Raw genomic sequence first — 13,693 nt, forward strand, 5'->3', positions numbered from 1 at the left:
ACTGCTGTACAGAGAAGGCTGTATGAGGTTAATGTCACTGGCTTTTACTGAGATACTGTAGCTGCACTCATACAAAATATGACACAAGGATCTTCAAATTGCTCCCTTCAGGGCCAGCTGCTGCAGAGACTGGTTGGAGAGGTTAATGTAGGGTAAGACCTCTTCATCTATCAAAGACAGACAACCCACAGAGGCTTCTCGAGAGTCCCTGTGGCTGCAGAATCTCTACATGGGGGTGGGAAAAAGCCACCTTACATACTCAGGAATTATTAAACCATGCAACAACTGAGGCAGATTTCAGAAATGTTTCAATATAACTTATGCTACAACATAATGCTACATCTCATCTCTTTTCATATGTCGCTTGGTCTCTTGGGGTTCCAACATTATACTTTCTTTGGTCTAGTAAACACATCATAAACATTTTTGGATAGTCTTCAGAAGAAAAAAGTCAAGATTAGTTAAGTTAAGATGGACCAAGATGGACTCTTTACTTATCGTACAGCTGCAGACATACTCAAAGAGGCAGTGATGATTATGTATTACAGACCATGTATATATAAGTCATCCATGTTTATTTAAAGAAATTGATGTATATAGGGAGCATTTCATGTTTGATTTTTATAGGGACTTTGATAGGAACATTGATTTTACTGTCAGTTTTTGATAGTAAATGTGTGCCTCAGCCTGCAAGAAGTTAGCTTATCTTCAGTTGGTAAATAAAAAAAAAAAAGCCTATCTGCACCTTAACAAAAATAATGTTGGTTGTGCAGTCTTGATGTAAAGGTAAAGTTGCCAGATACTCCATGAAGACTCCAGAAAGTCACTACACACAGCAAAGAAAAAGTTTTAAGTCCTTAAAACTCTTCCACAACACAAACTCACATATGTTACATTTGAGTTTTTGTACCAGTTAATCACAAGATATAACGAATGAGAACAGCTGCAGGTTTGCTTTAGACAGACTCTTGTGGGAGCTGTTTTGACTACTTGTTTCCCCAACTGTTAAAGTTTGAAATCTGAGTTTAGCTAACAGATAGCTGGATGTAAAGTGTTTTTTCTATCTCTTTGATACAAAGTGTTAAAATGGATTTCCCAAAGTGTGTTTCTGATAGACACACAGAATACTTGCATATGAGGTAAAGCATTTAGTGATGCAATATAGCAAAGTTTCAGGAGCAGGACCACACCTCATAAGCACCTCTTTTGTCACTCTTATGAATTCAAACCTATCTCAGTGTTGTGTGTGAATGAGCTAAAATGAACATGTTTATTAAACAAACTCATATTTTGGTTAACAGGGAAATGAAAGTTGAGGAAAGTGTGCATAGTTCTCTCTAGTGGCAGCCAGCGAGCGACCATTCACACTCCAGGAGGATCGCTGAGATGTCATCAGAGTGTGACTGAGTGCAGTGTTTTACAGCAGCTGATGTCAGATATATTCCACTGGACAGGCTTTTGGCACAGCTTATGTTGTTAGCATGCCTGGGAGCAATGATAGATCCCATAATAAGCAGAAGTTCAATGTCAAATTCAAAATCACTATTCCAATTGAATCAATAAATAATTGTCCAATTGCATCCAGTCGATGGTGCTCCTTGCAAGTTAAACTTATTCTTAAAGTCAGTTACAAAATGACTATGAGATTGTTTAAAACTTTAGCCTGAAGCATCCTCATCCTCAAGCATGCAGCACTAAGTGCTGGCTGTTACTCTGAACCTTGTTTATTAGTTTGAAAAAATCAAAACCATAAAAAGATCACAGAGCAGGATAAATAAACACTCATCTCTCACCCACAGCTTCTTTCTGGGACTCCTCGAATCCTGTTGCTAGTTTCTAAGCCCTTCATATTCTTGTGCAATATAGCTTTATGAGTAACTCCAGCTAAAAAACCATGAATATCAGCAGGCAAAAGGATGTCCTGCTGAGAGATGTGGCAGGGATAACAGCTGCTGCTGATTTCTCAGGGCTCGCTCGATCATGTCCGATGGTGTGGAAGCTTTCAGAGGACTGTCACAGAGCAGAGTGGGGCCATTACACACTCTCTTCACCACTGCTATCTGATGAAAAGAAGAGTTGAGACCATCAGAGCAGCGCTGAGAGCTGCTGTACTCACAGACCGTGGCCAGACAAAAGTGAATCCAACTGCGTCTGAGCTCACCTCTCAATGGGAAGTCTTTGACATCTACAGCCAGCTGTGCTGCAGGGGGAGAGCGTCTTCTTCCATCGTGTTTATCGACCTGAAGCCTTCCTCTAATTGAAAAGAGCCGGGATAAAAACTTTCACTGTGACTCCTTCTTCATGAATAACTCATCAACAGCTTCATGAATAACTAATCAATGATTCTGAGTCAAAGATCAGACACGCACCCTCGCTGAACTCAGCTAGAGGATTGCACTGTAGACTCTGCCTCATTAAATAATGAAGAGTAAATATCACCTGACCATCTGTTGATACTACAGGCAGCAAAATAATTGCACTTATTGGCGTCACTTAACATTGAGAAAAATGCACCCAATAGCCCGCTTAAGCAATAATCTAGTTCCATGTTGAGGCTTTTAGGCTTGTATGAGATAAATGAGCTCAGAGTGACCTTGTGTATACAGTTTTCTTTTCATCTCAAACAGGTGAGTGAGCTGCTGTTTGAATGTGTAGAGTAGAGAACGGCAATCATAGTGAGGCCTCATCATTTAGGAAAGTGGGCTGATTCTTTCTGGTAAATGATACTGAGTTACACACAGCTATTACATGTGCTCTTCCAAAACACAATAATTGAGATGATTGAAGCTTAAGATTAAAGCTCTTCCCATAAATTGGACATTTCCAAGGATGTATTATAGTTACCAGATATATTAGATTATAGTCTGTTAGTCTGATCTAAATCTGTTAGATTTAGTCATTTGGAGGCCCTCCACACCTCTTGGTCAAACATATCATCATCTACTTTGGGTGTCCAGTAGGTGGCAGCAGTTTGATTCTGGTGTTGTGTTGTATCTTGTTACAGTGAAAGATAAAACACAGGACAATAAAAGTTGATAGCCATCTTCATCAGTTCCAATTCAGTTGATCATCTCTCTCCTCGTGATTGCCATTGATTATCTCTATAACAATGATCAGTAACAGGAATCTAAAAGCTTATCTTTACAGCATTATGTGACGCAGTAGCAGCATCACAAGACAATCTTGCTAATGCTGCTGTGATAAACATTGTTACCTTTAGCAGTTTGGTTAATGACTTTTGTTGTCGGACCTTAGAGCGATCACAATCTCAGCCAGTGATTTTAAAATTGTTTGGCTGTTAGCAAGTCCACCAAGGTTGATTTAGCAGCGATGCAAAGCTTTTGTTAGAAAATAACAGAGGAGCTGTATCAAACTATAACAAAGTGGAAGAGTCAAAGTTTGATCATGTCTAAGAATAGCTGTAACATCAGCTGAATTTACAAAGCGGGATGGGTCTCCTGTAGATGCTCAATTGGACTGAGATCTGGGGATTTTGAAAGTCAAGTTAACACCTTGAACACCTTGCTGTGTTCCTCCAGGCCACTTTCTTCCATTGCTCTGTGGTCCAGCTCTGATTCTAATGAGCCCATTGTAGGCTATGGCCCCTGACCTTGTTGCTGGCCTACAAATTTTCCTCTCTCTGACCAATTTTGGAAAGCACTGACCACTGCATACCGGGAGCACCCTACAAGAGCTGCAGATTTTGAGATGCTCTGACCATGTTGTCAAGCCGTCACTCTTTGGCCAACAGGCACTCGTCAGGGTCACTCACATCCTTATCTTTGCCCATTTTTCCAGCTGTCAGCATCACAGCTTCAGGGACGAAATGTTCACTTGCTGCCTAACATGTAAACCGTCAGTGACACAGGACAGGCCTTGATGCTTTGGAGTGATGAGATTTATTTAATTTAATACACTTGACAAGAAGAGGACACAGGTTCAAATCCATGCGGAAATAACTGAGGTCAGATTTGCTGGTTGATAAAAGAAAAATATTCCCTTCAGTGTAATTTCATACTTACACTTTACAGTACGTGAATGTACATATCATATTTCACACATATACATAGTTAACAGTGTAATATACATAACTACATATGGACATTTTATTTCCATAACTACTTAATGACCTGATGATGATATTGCATTAAGAGAAAGCATTCAGACAGGTGTTTCCCTTCCTCTACAAACACAGCTCAGACCTGTCGGCTGCACAGACATGATTATTGGTTCACATGGCAACATTTGACCTTTCACTGTCACCTGAGGTACTCTAATGAAGAGCAACAATCCAGTTAGCCGGGTTCTCGGTTTCATTGTCTCGCCATAATGCTATAAAAGTGTGAGGCGTCCGTGTCCCCGGTTGCCCTAGTAACAGAACAGTGAGGCTACAGCGCCACCATGTGGTCACCGCAGAATCAGAAGAGTTGATTGTTATTCTCAGACTGCGTGGGAGGAAAGGTCTGTGTGAGACCCTCCTACAGATCCAAGAACACATGCTGCGACCATGTGGCAGATAATGAGGCTTTTTATACAGAGTGAAGGGGGAACAGTGTGTCACCACAACTTCACAATCGCAGCCGACTGAGAGTCCCGGATTTTAAAGCCATGCTCTCCTTAAAGTGGGAAGTAAAATGACAAAGAACGCCCTGATGTGTCGCAGCGACAGGCGGTTGCTTTCAGACGATGATTGACACTTGTATTGTGACATGAAAAGCTAATTTAGAAAACATTCAAACCAAGACAACGGACCAAAACACAATAAATATGACACTTAAAACACAGGATAACACAATGAAGATTAAAGGTTACAAAGTACCCATTGCAGTTGTGGATGGTTCGACATATTGAGCATTAAAAGTCTTTGCTTTAACTCTGATGAAGCCGTTTGCATCCACATTTATAAACATGCACACAGCACAATCTCTATAAAACACGCCTACTAACAACCAAGAGAGACTGAGCAGTGACATCACAGGGGAGTATATTTAAACAGACATTTCTCTGTAGGATAATAACTGTGTTTTTTATTGTTGCCCTGACTCTGCTAATTAAAGCTAAGGTTCCTATTTCATGGTTAAAGTGGTGGGTCTCTTTACTTGAGACTGAAATGTTTTCCTTATCTGTTTTTTTCTGCACAGCTCAGAGAAGGAATTGCTTTCTCTGGGAACTTCAAAACGTCCACAGTTTGCTCTTTGGCTATAATGAAGTAGTTTTAAATTTAACCTGTGGTACACTTTGCTCTACTCTTCTTCTTTTGCAGCATCCACAAAACAACAAAATCTAAAGTGTCAGAAGTCCTTGTAATATCAAAAGAAACCTTCAGAATCTGCACTCCTTTGGAGCAGTAACTCAATGTATGAAGACTATCACATCGCTGCAGTTCTTTCATCACAACCCCACACTGGTTGGATGTGATGTGACATACTTTTAAAAGCAGAGACATAATTAAACGAACATAAAAGTGTTTAGGAACTAAGGTAACAACCTTGAGGAGCAAACAGTGACGGCTTCAATGTTCATGTTGAACTATTAATCATCAAGTAAAGATCCCTTTGGTCCAAAACCAAGAAGCCTCAGGGTAAAATGTAACCAGGTGAAAGATTGAGGATGGAGTTGTTTTTGAATAGTTCAACTTCAATCCGGCATTAAAACATAATATCTAATTCTTTCAAATGATATGATTATCCTGGATGTGAAACTAAGTATTTCTTTGCTAGACCTCTTGTTATTTCCAAAAGTGGTGTAACTGAAAGGCATTTCTGCATTCCTTGCTAACATGTTGGGATAACATAAGTGTAATGTGATGTGATCCTGGAAGCTGGGTTCAGATGAATCAGTTCTTCCTTTTATTTCTCTTTAAAGTGATTTAAGTCTCTGTGAATCAAACATGTCTGTCCAAAGAAAGAAAATCTGGAGTCATCTCTGACGTAGTTATGAATTATCACTTTGAATGACTCGTGAGTCATGAAGCTTAACTCACTGGCAGGATTGTGCGCAAATCAAGTGGTTGAACGGTAAAAGGATTTGTGTGGTGTGGAATAGTTAGCTGTATTATTAGCAGTGCCCTCAGGTGGATCACAAGTTTATGAAAAGTGCTTTATCCTCTTCAAATGAAACAGTCTTAAGAAATAAATAGACTTTAATCTGCCCCTGATGACTGGCTTCTCTGAGACATTCAACTTTTTGAACGCGCTGTAACTGTACACATGTAGCAGGGCCGTGCAGATGTGAGCATGCTCTGAACGACGCCTGCCTACATAAATAAACTTAATAACAGAAATATGGCTGCTGACATTCTAACAGCATCTGTGACCTGTTGGAGGAGCATCTGCTTGAGAAACACACCATGGACACTGTGGCGAGAGGAACGATTTCCCGTTAGCGGTGCAGTGCTGGTGTTTAGTCCAGAGGAACCTCAGACACACTGGGTAACATGGAGACTGTGGCTCGCTTTGACTCCTTCATCTTGTCCAGACCAAAGAGGAGGTCCAGCTGGGTGATCGGCCGCAATCGTTCCTCATCCACAGGCCTGCAAGACAAAAATAAAAGAGGGTCAGAAGTCAGATACAGAAAACCTTGATTTTCAGATTCAAGTCAGTTTTCTTTTTATCGATCAGATGTTGATTCATGGAGTCCAATGATTGATCTTTTGATATATTGCCTCTTTCCTGTGGGTGACCCCTCATCTCACAACAGCAACCTACGCGAACCTAGATCTTGCAACATGAAAAGCTGGCAATACAAAACAAACATTGTGGAGCTCCTTTACTTAAAGGCACACAGACAAACCTTAAAGCAGATGTCTGGTTCCATTTCATTTTCATAAACTGTGACGATAGACCAGAGCTAGACAAAAGCAAGAACATATGCAAGAAGTGCAATACGGAGATCAAACATTGGGGAAAAACTGCAAATCTCCAAAACCATGCAATGAGACATAGGGTTGCAAAATTCCAGGAATTTTCAAAGTAGGAAACTTTCCATGGGAATTAACAGGAATAAACCAGGAATTTACTAAATTGAAGGTTGGCTCTTAATACTGGAACTTAAATATAGTTGGGGAAAATATATTTGGAAATTTACCGGAAACTTTCAGGAAATTTACCAGACATTTTCCACCCCTTTGCAACCCTAATCACCAGCAGAGTAAAGAGACGAGAAGTGAGAACACAGTGCAGAAACTAGTGAGGGATGTTATAATAAAAGAGACGTCATCAAATTAAAGAAAACAGACAACATGGTATGAGCTTTAGGAGTGTGACAGGGTGGACAAGGTTCACATCAGGGTCTTGTCTCACCCTGTCAGGACTCTATTTTCCATAGCTACCTGCTAACAATACATCATCCCTAACCCACAGTGCACAATACTACACTACACTATCACCTTCAGTGTATTTTTCCACTTTCTTACATGCATTTGAAACAAGTTAAAGCCTTGTATAAAAACTGCCAGGAGCCGAGCCATGACTGTTCAGAGTGCTCAATCAAAAGTTAAATATATTTCTTATTTTAAATAATGTTATGCTTCAAGAGGGCTTTCAACTGTCGCTTAGCAACAGCTCAAGCATGGGTTACACAGATCAGATATTTAGCCTTTTATTTAAGAAAATCAGATTATTTTAAAAACAACAAGATCCATCCAGTACACTGCATTTAATGACGTAGTCTGTAAAGCTCATCAGCACTCGTTCAGCTGCCTCTTTATCTAAATAAATTAATACTAAATGATTTCAAAGCTTTAATTTTTGTTAACAATTAGTGATTACCTTGTGGAAATGTTAAGTTAGAAATGTAAAGTTAAACAGTACAAATGTATGCAGCCGTCTAAACAACACTGCTGTCTGCTTTTAAAGAGCCCATGCTGGTCTAACCTCATACAGTGCAGGGCAGCTGCAGCAGCTAAACAAAGACGTGCTCGGTGGACACAAGCACTATGAAATCTTGTGGGTGTTAGGACGTGACTCATACTTTTCCTCCTCTTCCTCTTCGCAGTCCTTTAGCTGCTGAGCGATCTGCCTCATCTGCTCCTTGCGAACGTAGTCACGGACTCGATACATGGCGGCATCACGGCAGAGCTCCCGGAGGTCACTGCCAGAGTAACCGTCTGTCCTCTCAGCAATCTCCTTCAGATTAATGGCATTGCTCAGCTGAGCAGAAAAGCATGAAAGCAAAATGAGACAGTTACATAGAATTCATGTTAGCTGTCAAAATCGAGTGCCACTGTTCATGGCTGATCAGACAGACTTTAATGTGGGTTGACAGGGAAAATACAGGTGTGAAATGGTCTCTGAGAATGACAAAAAGGGAGTACTGAAGGGAGTGACTCCTTTTGCAGACAACAGGGATGAAAAGAAATCACATCTTACATTTTCTCCTGCTAGAATCAACCTCAGGATATCATGTCTTTGTCTTGTGTTCTGCAAAGACAAGGGTACAGACTTCTCATTCATGGCTCATTTGTCCAAGCACTATTTCAACCGCCTGAAGACATTATACACCATGTGGTCATAGATTTAAAGCAAAATGATTTCATTTCAATACGTTAGAGACTAAAAATGACTCAGTGAATGATTTTAATATATAAATCATCTCCTGTTTCACTGGAGTGGAAGAAGGATACGTTCTGCCCTGTACTTTGTACTTTCTATGGTTAAGTCAGCAGTAATGAGACATTTTGAGAGACATACACCATGTTTATATGTAGCTGAAAGCACTCAGTACAAGCATAGCATTTTGATAAATCCATGAATATTGCTAATGATAATTGTAAAATAAAAATTACAGCATGCTCAGAGTTAATTATCTGTGTAAAAAAGTGGTGTATTCTATTTTTCTTCTGATTTTCTGGAGAAACGGCCCCATGGACTAAAAAATACACTCATATTTAAGTTAAAATAAAGGTCTGTCATCATATCACATAACTGTTATATACTGTATGTAGATGAATCAATATTACATAGATGTAAACTGTGTATTCTAGTGTTTGTGTATCAATCTTACTGGCAGGCCAACATGAAACGTGGCGGGCATCCTGCGCAGAATGGCCGGATCAACGTCCTGTGGTCTGTTTGTTGCTCCCATCACCATCACCTAAAATCACAAGAACCATAATACTAGAGCAGGAACTTCCCTTCAAAGTCATTTCCAAACACGACTCACACATCAGTGTGACCTCATACTGTATGAGATACAGCTCTGTCTGTGTTACCTGGGTGGTTGCAGAAGTATCCAGGCCGTCCCACAGGCTCATAAACTGGGCTTTCATCATGGCGGTGGCCTCGTGGTCCAGGCTGGAGCGGTTCCTCAGAAATGATTCTGAAACACACAGAGAAGGAGAACGATCAGGGATGAAGATAAACTCATGGACAGCCCAGAGACCGACTGGTTGATAAATGTTTGTAAAAGTTCATGGGGATGAAACAGGATTAGATTGATCTGCTTCTATTATTACTCTGATAGTTCAAACAGGCAGACATCCAGCCTAACTTTATTTAACTCTAAAGGGGAAAGAAGCAAGGGACAAGAGGAAAAAATCTCTGTAAGGTGGAACAGACAAGTGCAGCCGAGCAACCAGAAATCAAGACATCATAGATTGATGCACGCGTGTCACACTCCCCATCAGTCAGACACTGTAAATTAGATAGACAGCTGATGGAGTACATTAATGTGCTTAAAGACTCTGTATCAAAACTCACACCTGATCGAGCAGTCATTCTAAAAATATCATTTTACCTAAAGTCTATATCAATTAAAGGCCCATAAAAAACCTCAGTCCTGCAAATGTATCTGTCTGCCCGGTTTCAATTAAAGTGACAGAGAAAATATTATGACTGAACATGACAGTCTGTGAAATAAGCAATAAAAATGTCTTAATACTCTACGCTGTAACGAGCTGCTAATCAATGAAAGAAATGTCTTTATTCAGTTTGCAGCGTTGCTTTACATGATTTGATGGCGAGATACAGGAAGTCTTTAAGTCTGGTGTTTTGGTGAGAGAACCTGTCAAAATCTCAAAGCAACAATGGTATCAGGTTTTCATTTTTGCTTTTGAAGACTAAAGACTGTTAATCCATCCATTAACACAATAAACCAACATGTCTGAAGTGTCAGCTCCTGTGCTTTGTTTCTGATGCTTACCAATCTCATCGATGAAGACGATGCAGGGCTGGATTTTGACAGCCAATGAGAAGACGGCAGCGGTCAGTTTCTGGGATTCTCCGTACCACATGTCTGTCAGCGTGGAGGCCTGAAGATTGATGAACTTGCAGCCCGAGGCTTTGGCTGTTGCTTTTGCAATCATGGTCTTCCCACATCCCGGTGGACCAAACAATAAGACACCTGCAAGAAAATAACAGTTTTTTTCTTCCTCTGCCACACGAACAAACAGGAGACTTGGCCCGGCTAACAGCATATTAAAAAAGTTAAATGATATGAATAAGCATTTGAGACTAGCAATGGAACTGGATTCCCAAAGCAGTTAATTTTGGAGGTTGACTCATCCTGAGGCTCTGTGTTAAGCTCTGTGCCAAACGATAAAAACAAACACAGAAAGTTAAATATTCCTCTAAGTGATCATGTGCTGTCAAGCTGCCAAGTCTACGAATCCTGTCTGATACTTTTTGGCACATACTGAAGCTCTAGATTGATGCACCAGATGACTTTATGAAGCAATATGAGACGAGGCTGAGAGATTAAATGAGAAGGTACACTACTACTGAACCAGAACATTGTGTGTTAAAAACATCTATGCATTCATTAACTATAGCTTGTCTCATCCAGGTCATCGGGAGCTGGAGCTGGATCCTAGCCGTCACTGGGCAAGAGGTGGGATAAACCCAGATAGGACGCCAGTCTATCAAGACAGGAACAACCATTCATACCCACTCACTCACTCCTACAGGCAACTTTGGAGTCCACAATTTACCTAACAAGAACGTCTGTGGACTGTAGGAGGAAGCTAAGCTACCCTAGGACAACAGGTAAACTCCACTACCTGTCCCACTTAATCATTTAATTATTTTAATGCAGACTCACTCCAGAACTTTGAGGGTCATTACATTCACACTGCTTCAAGAGTTTAGCTTCCTTGACACACAGTTCTATAATTCAGAGACAAAATAATCATACTTAACATATACAACAGGACAAATAAGGATTTCATTAAGGCCTAAATGGTGAGATAGATAGATAGATAGATAGATAGATAGATAGATAGATAGATAGATAGATAGATAGATAGATAGATACATAGATAGATAGATAGATAGATAGATAGATAGATAGATAGATTTGTTTTCTGATGTTGTTTGCATGAACCTTAAATTGTGTATTCAGTTTGTCCTTTACTGATATTTTAGGATGTTTGCTGTCATACCTTTGGGAGGCTGAAAGAGTCTTGATCCGGCTAAAAGGTGTCTCTTCTGAAAAGGCAGGATGACCGTGTCTTGCAGCTCAATTATAATTTCATCTAGACCTGCGATATCTCTCCAGGACACCTGCAGGAAGGAAGAATACAGTGAAAAATTCTGTTTGGAGGAGAGGTATGATAAAAGAGGGTTTAAATGTACTAAGATTTAAAAATATCAATAACATGGGCAGAGGATTAAAAATGTTACCTTCATAGTCTGTGGATCAACTAGGTGGGAAGCAATATTCATTTCATACTCTGTTAGTTTGACCCCCTCCACGCCGATCCTCTTCATCAGCTGTTCTGCCTGGAGAGATAAGTCACACACATCAGCTGAAGCAGAGGAAATATTGGTTATAACAGGATGTTGCTGCAGTCATTTTTCAAAATTCTTAACCACATCTTTTATACTGACAGTACACAACCTGTACAAATAGCCAGGTCCGCAGCTCAGACAATCAATATAGTGATATATTTATGTACCCTTTTCTTGGCTTGGCTTTTCTGTTTGGCAGTCGGGTCCATAGCGTCTACAACCCATTTGATGCTGTAGTAGGTCGCTGCTCCAAAGATGGTCAGCCTCAGCAACATGCCCACCACTTCATTCCTGGACAGCGGCCGCATCAGGGCCTCTCTGGGAAGATCTTTGAGCAGCATTTCTGCAGGCCAGTGTCAGTCCATTGGCTGGATAAAGAATGAGAATTAGACTGTTTCTCAAATACTCTAGTAACACTCACAGAAACCAGAAAAACCCAAGATGTGGCAATGAAATCTACTGATAATCTGTTAAAGCTAGGCTCTTCTTCTGTTTCTTTTAGAATAAACTTATTTTACTTGTTTTTAAAGCTCTTAACAGCCTTGCTCCTCCATACATCGCTGATCTTCTGTCATTTTATGTTCCAGCCCGATCACTGAGGTCCTCGAATGCTTCCCTTTGAAATGTTCCTCGTGTGTCTCACACAAGTACCGGCCAGATGGCTTTCTGTATTTATGTCCCTAAGCTTTGGAACTCTCTGCCTCTGGACATTAAAACAGCAAGCTCTCTGGTTGTTTTAAAAAGTAAAATTAAGACTTTTTAATCTAGCTTTTAATTTGGAGTCATTTATTTTTAGCCATGGACTGCATTATTATTTTTATTATTTTAATCGTTGCTTTAACATTTATAGATCTTATTTTATTGTTTATTTATTGTATTAATCTGATCTTGTTAACACTACCTTACTTTTTTTGTATTTTATTTATAATGATGCCTTGTCTAATTTTACCATTGCTGTTGTTTTCTGTCTCTCTGTTATTCTGTGAAGCACTTTGGGCTGCATGTTTTTATGTATGAAAGGTGCTTTAAAAATAAAGTTGAATTGAGTTCTCTTAACTGTAATTCCAAATTTCTTGATTCAAGTGTGATCACCAAATCCTCCTGCAACTAAAACACACTGTGAAAGGCAGAGAGTGAACTTTTATATTACAATTAATAACTTCTATTTATTAACATGACATGCCGCTTTAAGTATTGAGGCTGGTGATCCTGTTGATAGGCTATATTAATCATATATTAATTAATAATAATAAATCATATTTCTGCTGTATAAACTTGACTCTATGTTTTAGAGTGATTTACTGCACTGGGTTTCCAAATGTTCACGGGATCTCTACTGACTCGAATCAACACAGGTCATAACATCTCTATTTTTAACTTCTATTCACGAGTTAAAGTAGAGATACAAATATTTGTAATCTGAGGTTAGCATATCCGGGTAAGCTAAAGCTAAGACAACTGCGACTACAAAGCTCTCAGCTGTCCCTATAAACGTTATAAAGCTTAAGGCTGGATAACATATTGTTACCCTCCTCTAAACGCTGAAATAAAAAAAATATATAACATCTTTATAAACATTAAACACAGAAGCCCTACCTACGTAAAACTGGAAACCACCGAATTGAAACAAAAATGCCAGAACACTAGCATTGAGTGTGCACCATGTTCTGCACCTCGGGTAGGAACACATGCTCTAGCTCCGGGTTTGTTTTGGTTCCTCCTTCAGTCTTCGTTTCATAGGTTCAGCCACCAGGTGGCAGCGCATGCTCACATAGGATTCATAAATCAGCACCATGGACAGCAACTGCATCACTACAGCAGGAAGAAGAGGGGTACAAGTAATCAAGTTAGACACACGACACTTCATTGGTTTACCAAGCATTGAATTTCAGTTTGATACAGCAGTAAAACGTTACCATGTAAGTGAAAAGTGGACTTAGATGTTTGTTGAATTATTTTTTTTTTTT

General features: G+C 39.8%; 1 protein-coding gene across 2 annotated transcripts; it reads right to left on the bottom strand.

Moving 5' to 3' along the window:
* Nucleotides 1-3,880: 3,880 nt before the first annotated feature.
* Nucleotides 3,881-13,453, bottom strand: atad1a (ATPase family AAA domain containing 1a). 2 transcript variants are annotated; one of them, XM_034692675.1, is made up of 10 exons: nt 13,323-13,453; nt 11,894-12,094; nt 11,619-11,717; nt 11,378-11,498; nt 10,141-10,341; nt 9,212-9,318; nt 9,004-9,093; nt 8,370-8,420; nt 7,972-8,150; nt 3,881-6,532 (listed from the first exon to the last, which is right to left on the bottom strand). In XM_034692675.1, the coding sequence occupies exons 2-10, from the start codon at nt 12,065-12,067 to the stop codon at nt 6,403-6,405; spliced, it is 1,152 nt and encodes a 383-aa protein (XP_034548566.1). In that variant the 5' UTR covers nt 12,068-12,094; nt 13,323-13,453; the 3' UTR covers nt 3,881-6,402. The 2 variants fall into 2 exon arrangements, with proteins under 2 accessions (XP_034548566.1, XP_034548567.1); XM_034692676.1 differs by having other exon boundaries at nt 13,327-13,441.
* Nucleotides 13,454-13,693: the final 240 nt, after the last annotated feature.

This window comes from Notolabrus celidotus, chromosome 9, assembly GCF_009762535.1.
Source record: "Notolabrus celidotus isolate fNotCel1 chromosome 9, fNotCel1.pri, whole genome shotgun sequence".
Lineage (NCBI taxonomy): Eukaryota > Metazoa > Chordata > Actinopteri > Labriformes > Labridae > Notolabrus > Notolabrus celidotus.

Bases quoted from the DNA above. Each gene is read 5' to 3' on its own strand.
- atad1a (XM_034692675.1), bottom strand. From the start codon at position 12,067: ATGCTGCTCAAAGATCTTCCCAGAGAGGCCCTGATGCGGCCGCTGTCC. The intron at 9,319-10,140 runs GTAAGCATCAGA...TGTGTGTTTCAG, and splicing joins CGTCTTCATCGATGAGATTG to AATCATTTCTGAGGAACCGC. The intron at 8,421-9,003 runs GTAAGATTGATA...TTGTCTTTGCAG, and splicing joins CGTTTCATGTTGGCCTGCCA to AACACAAGACAAAGACATGA.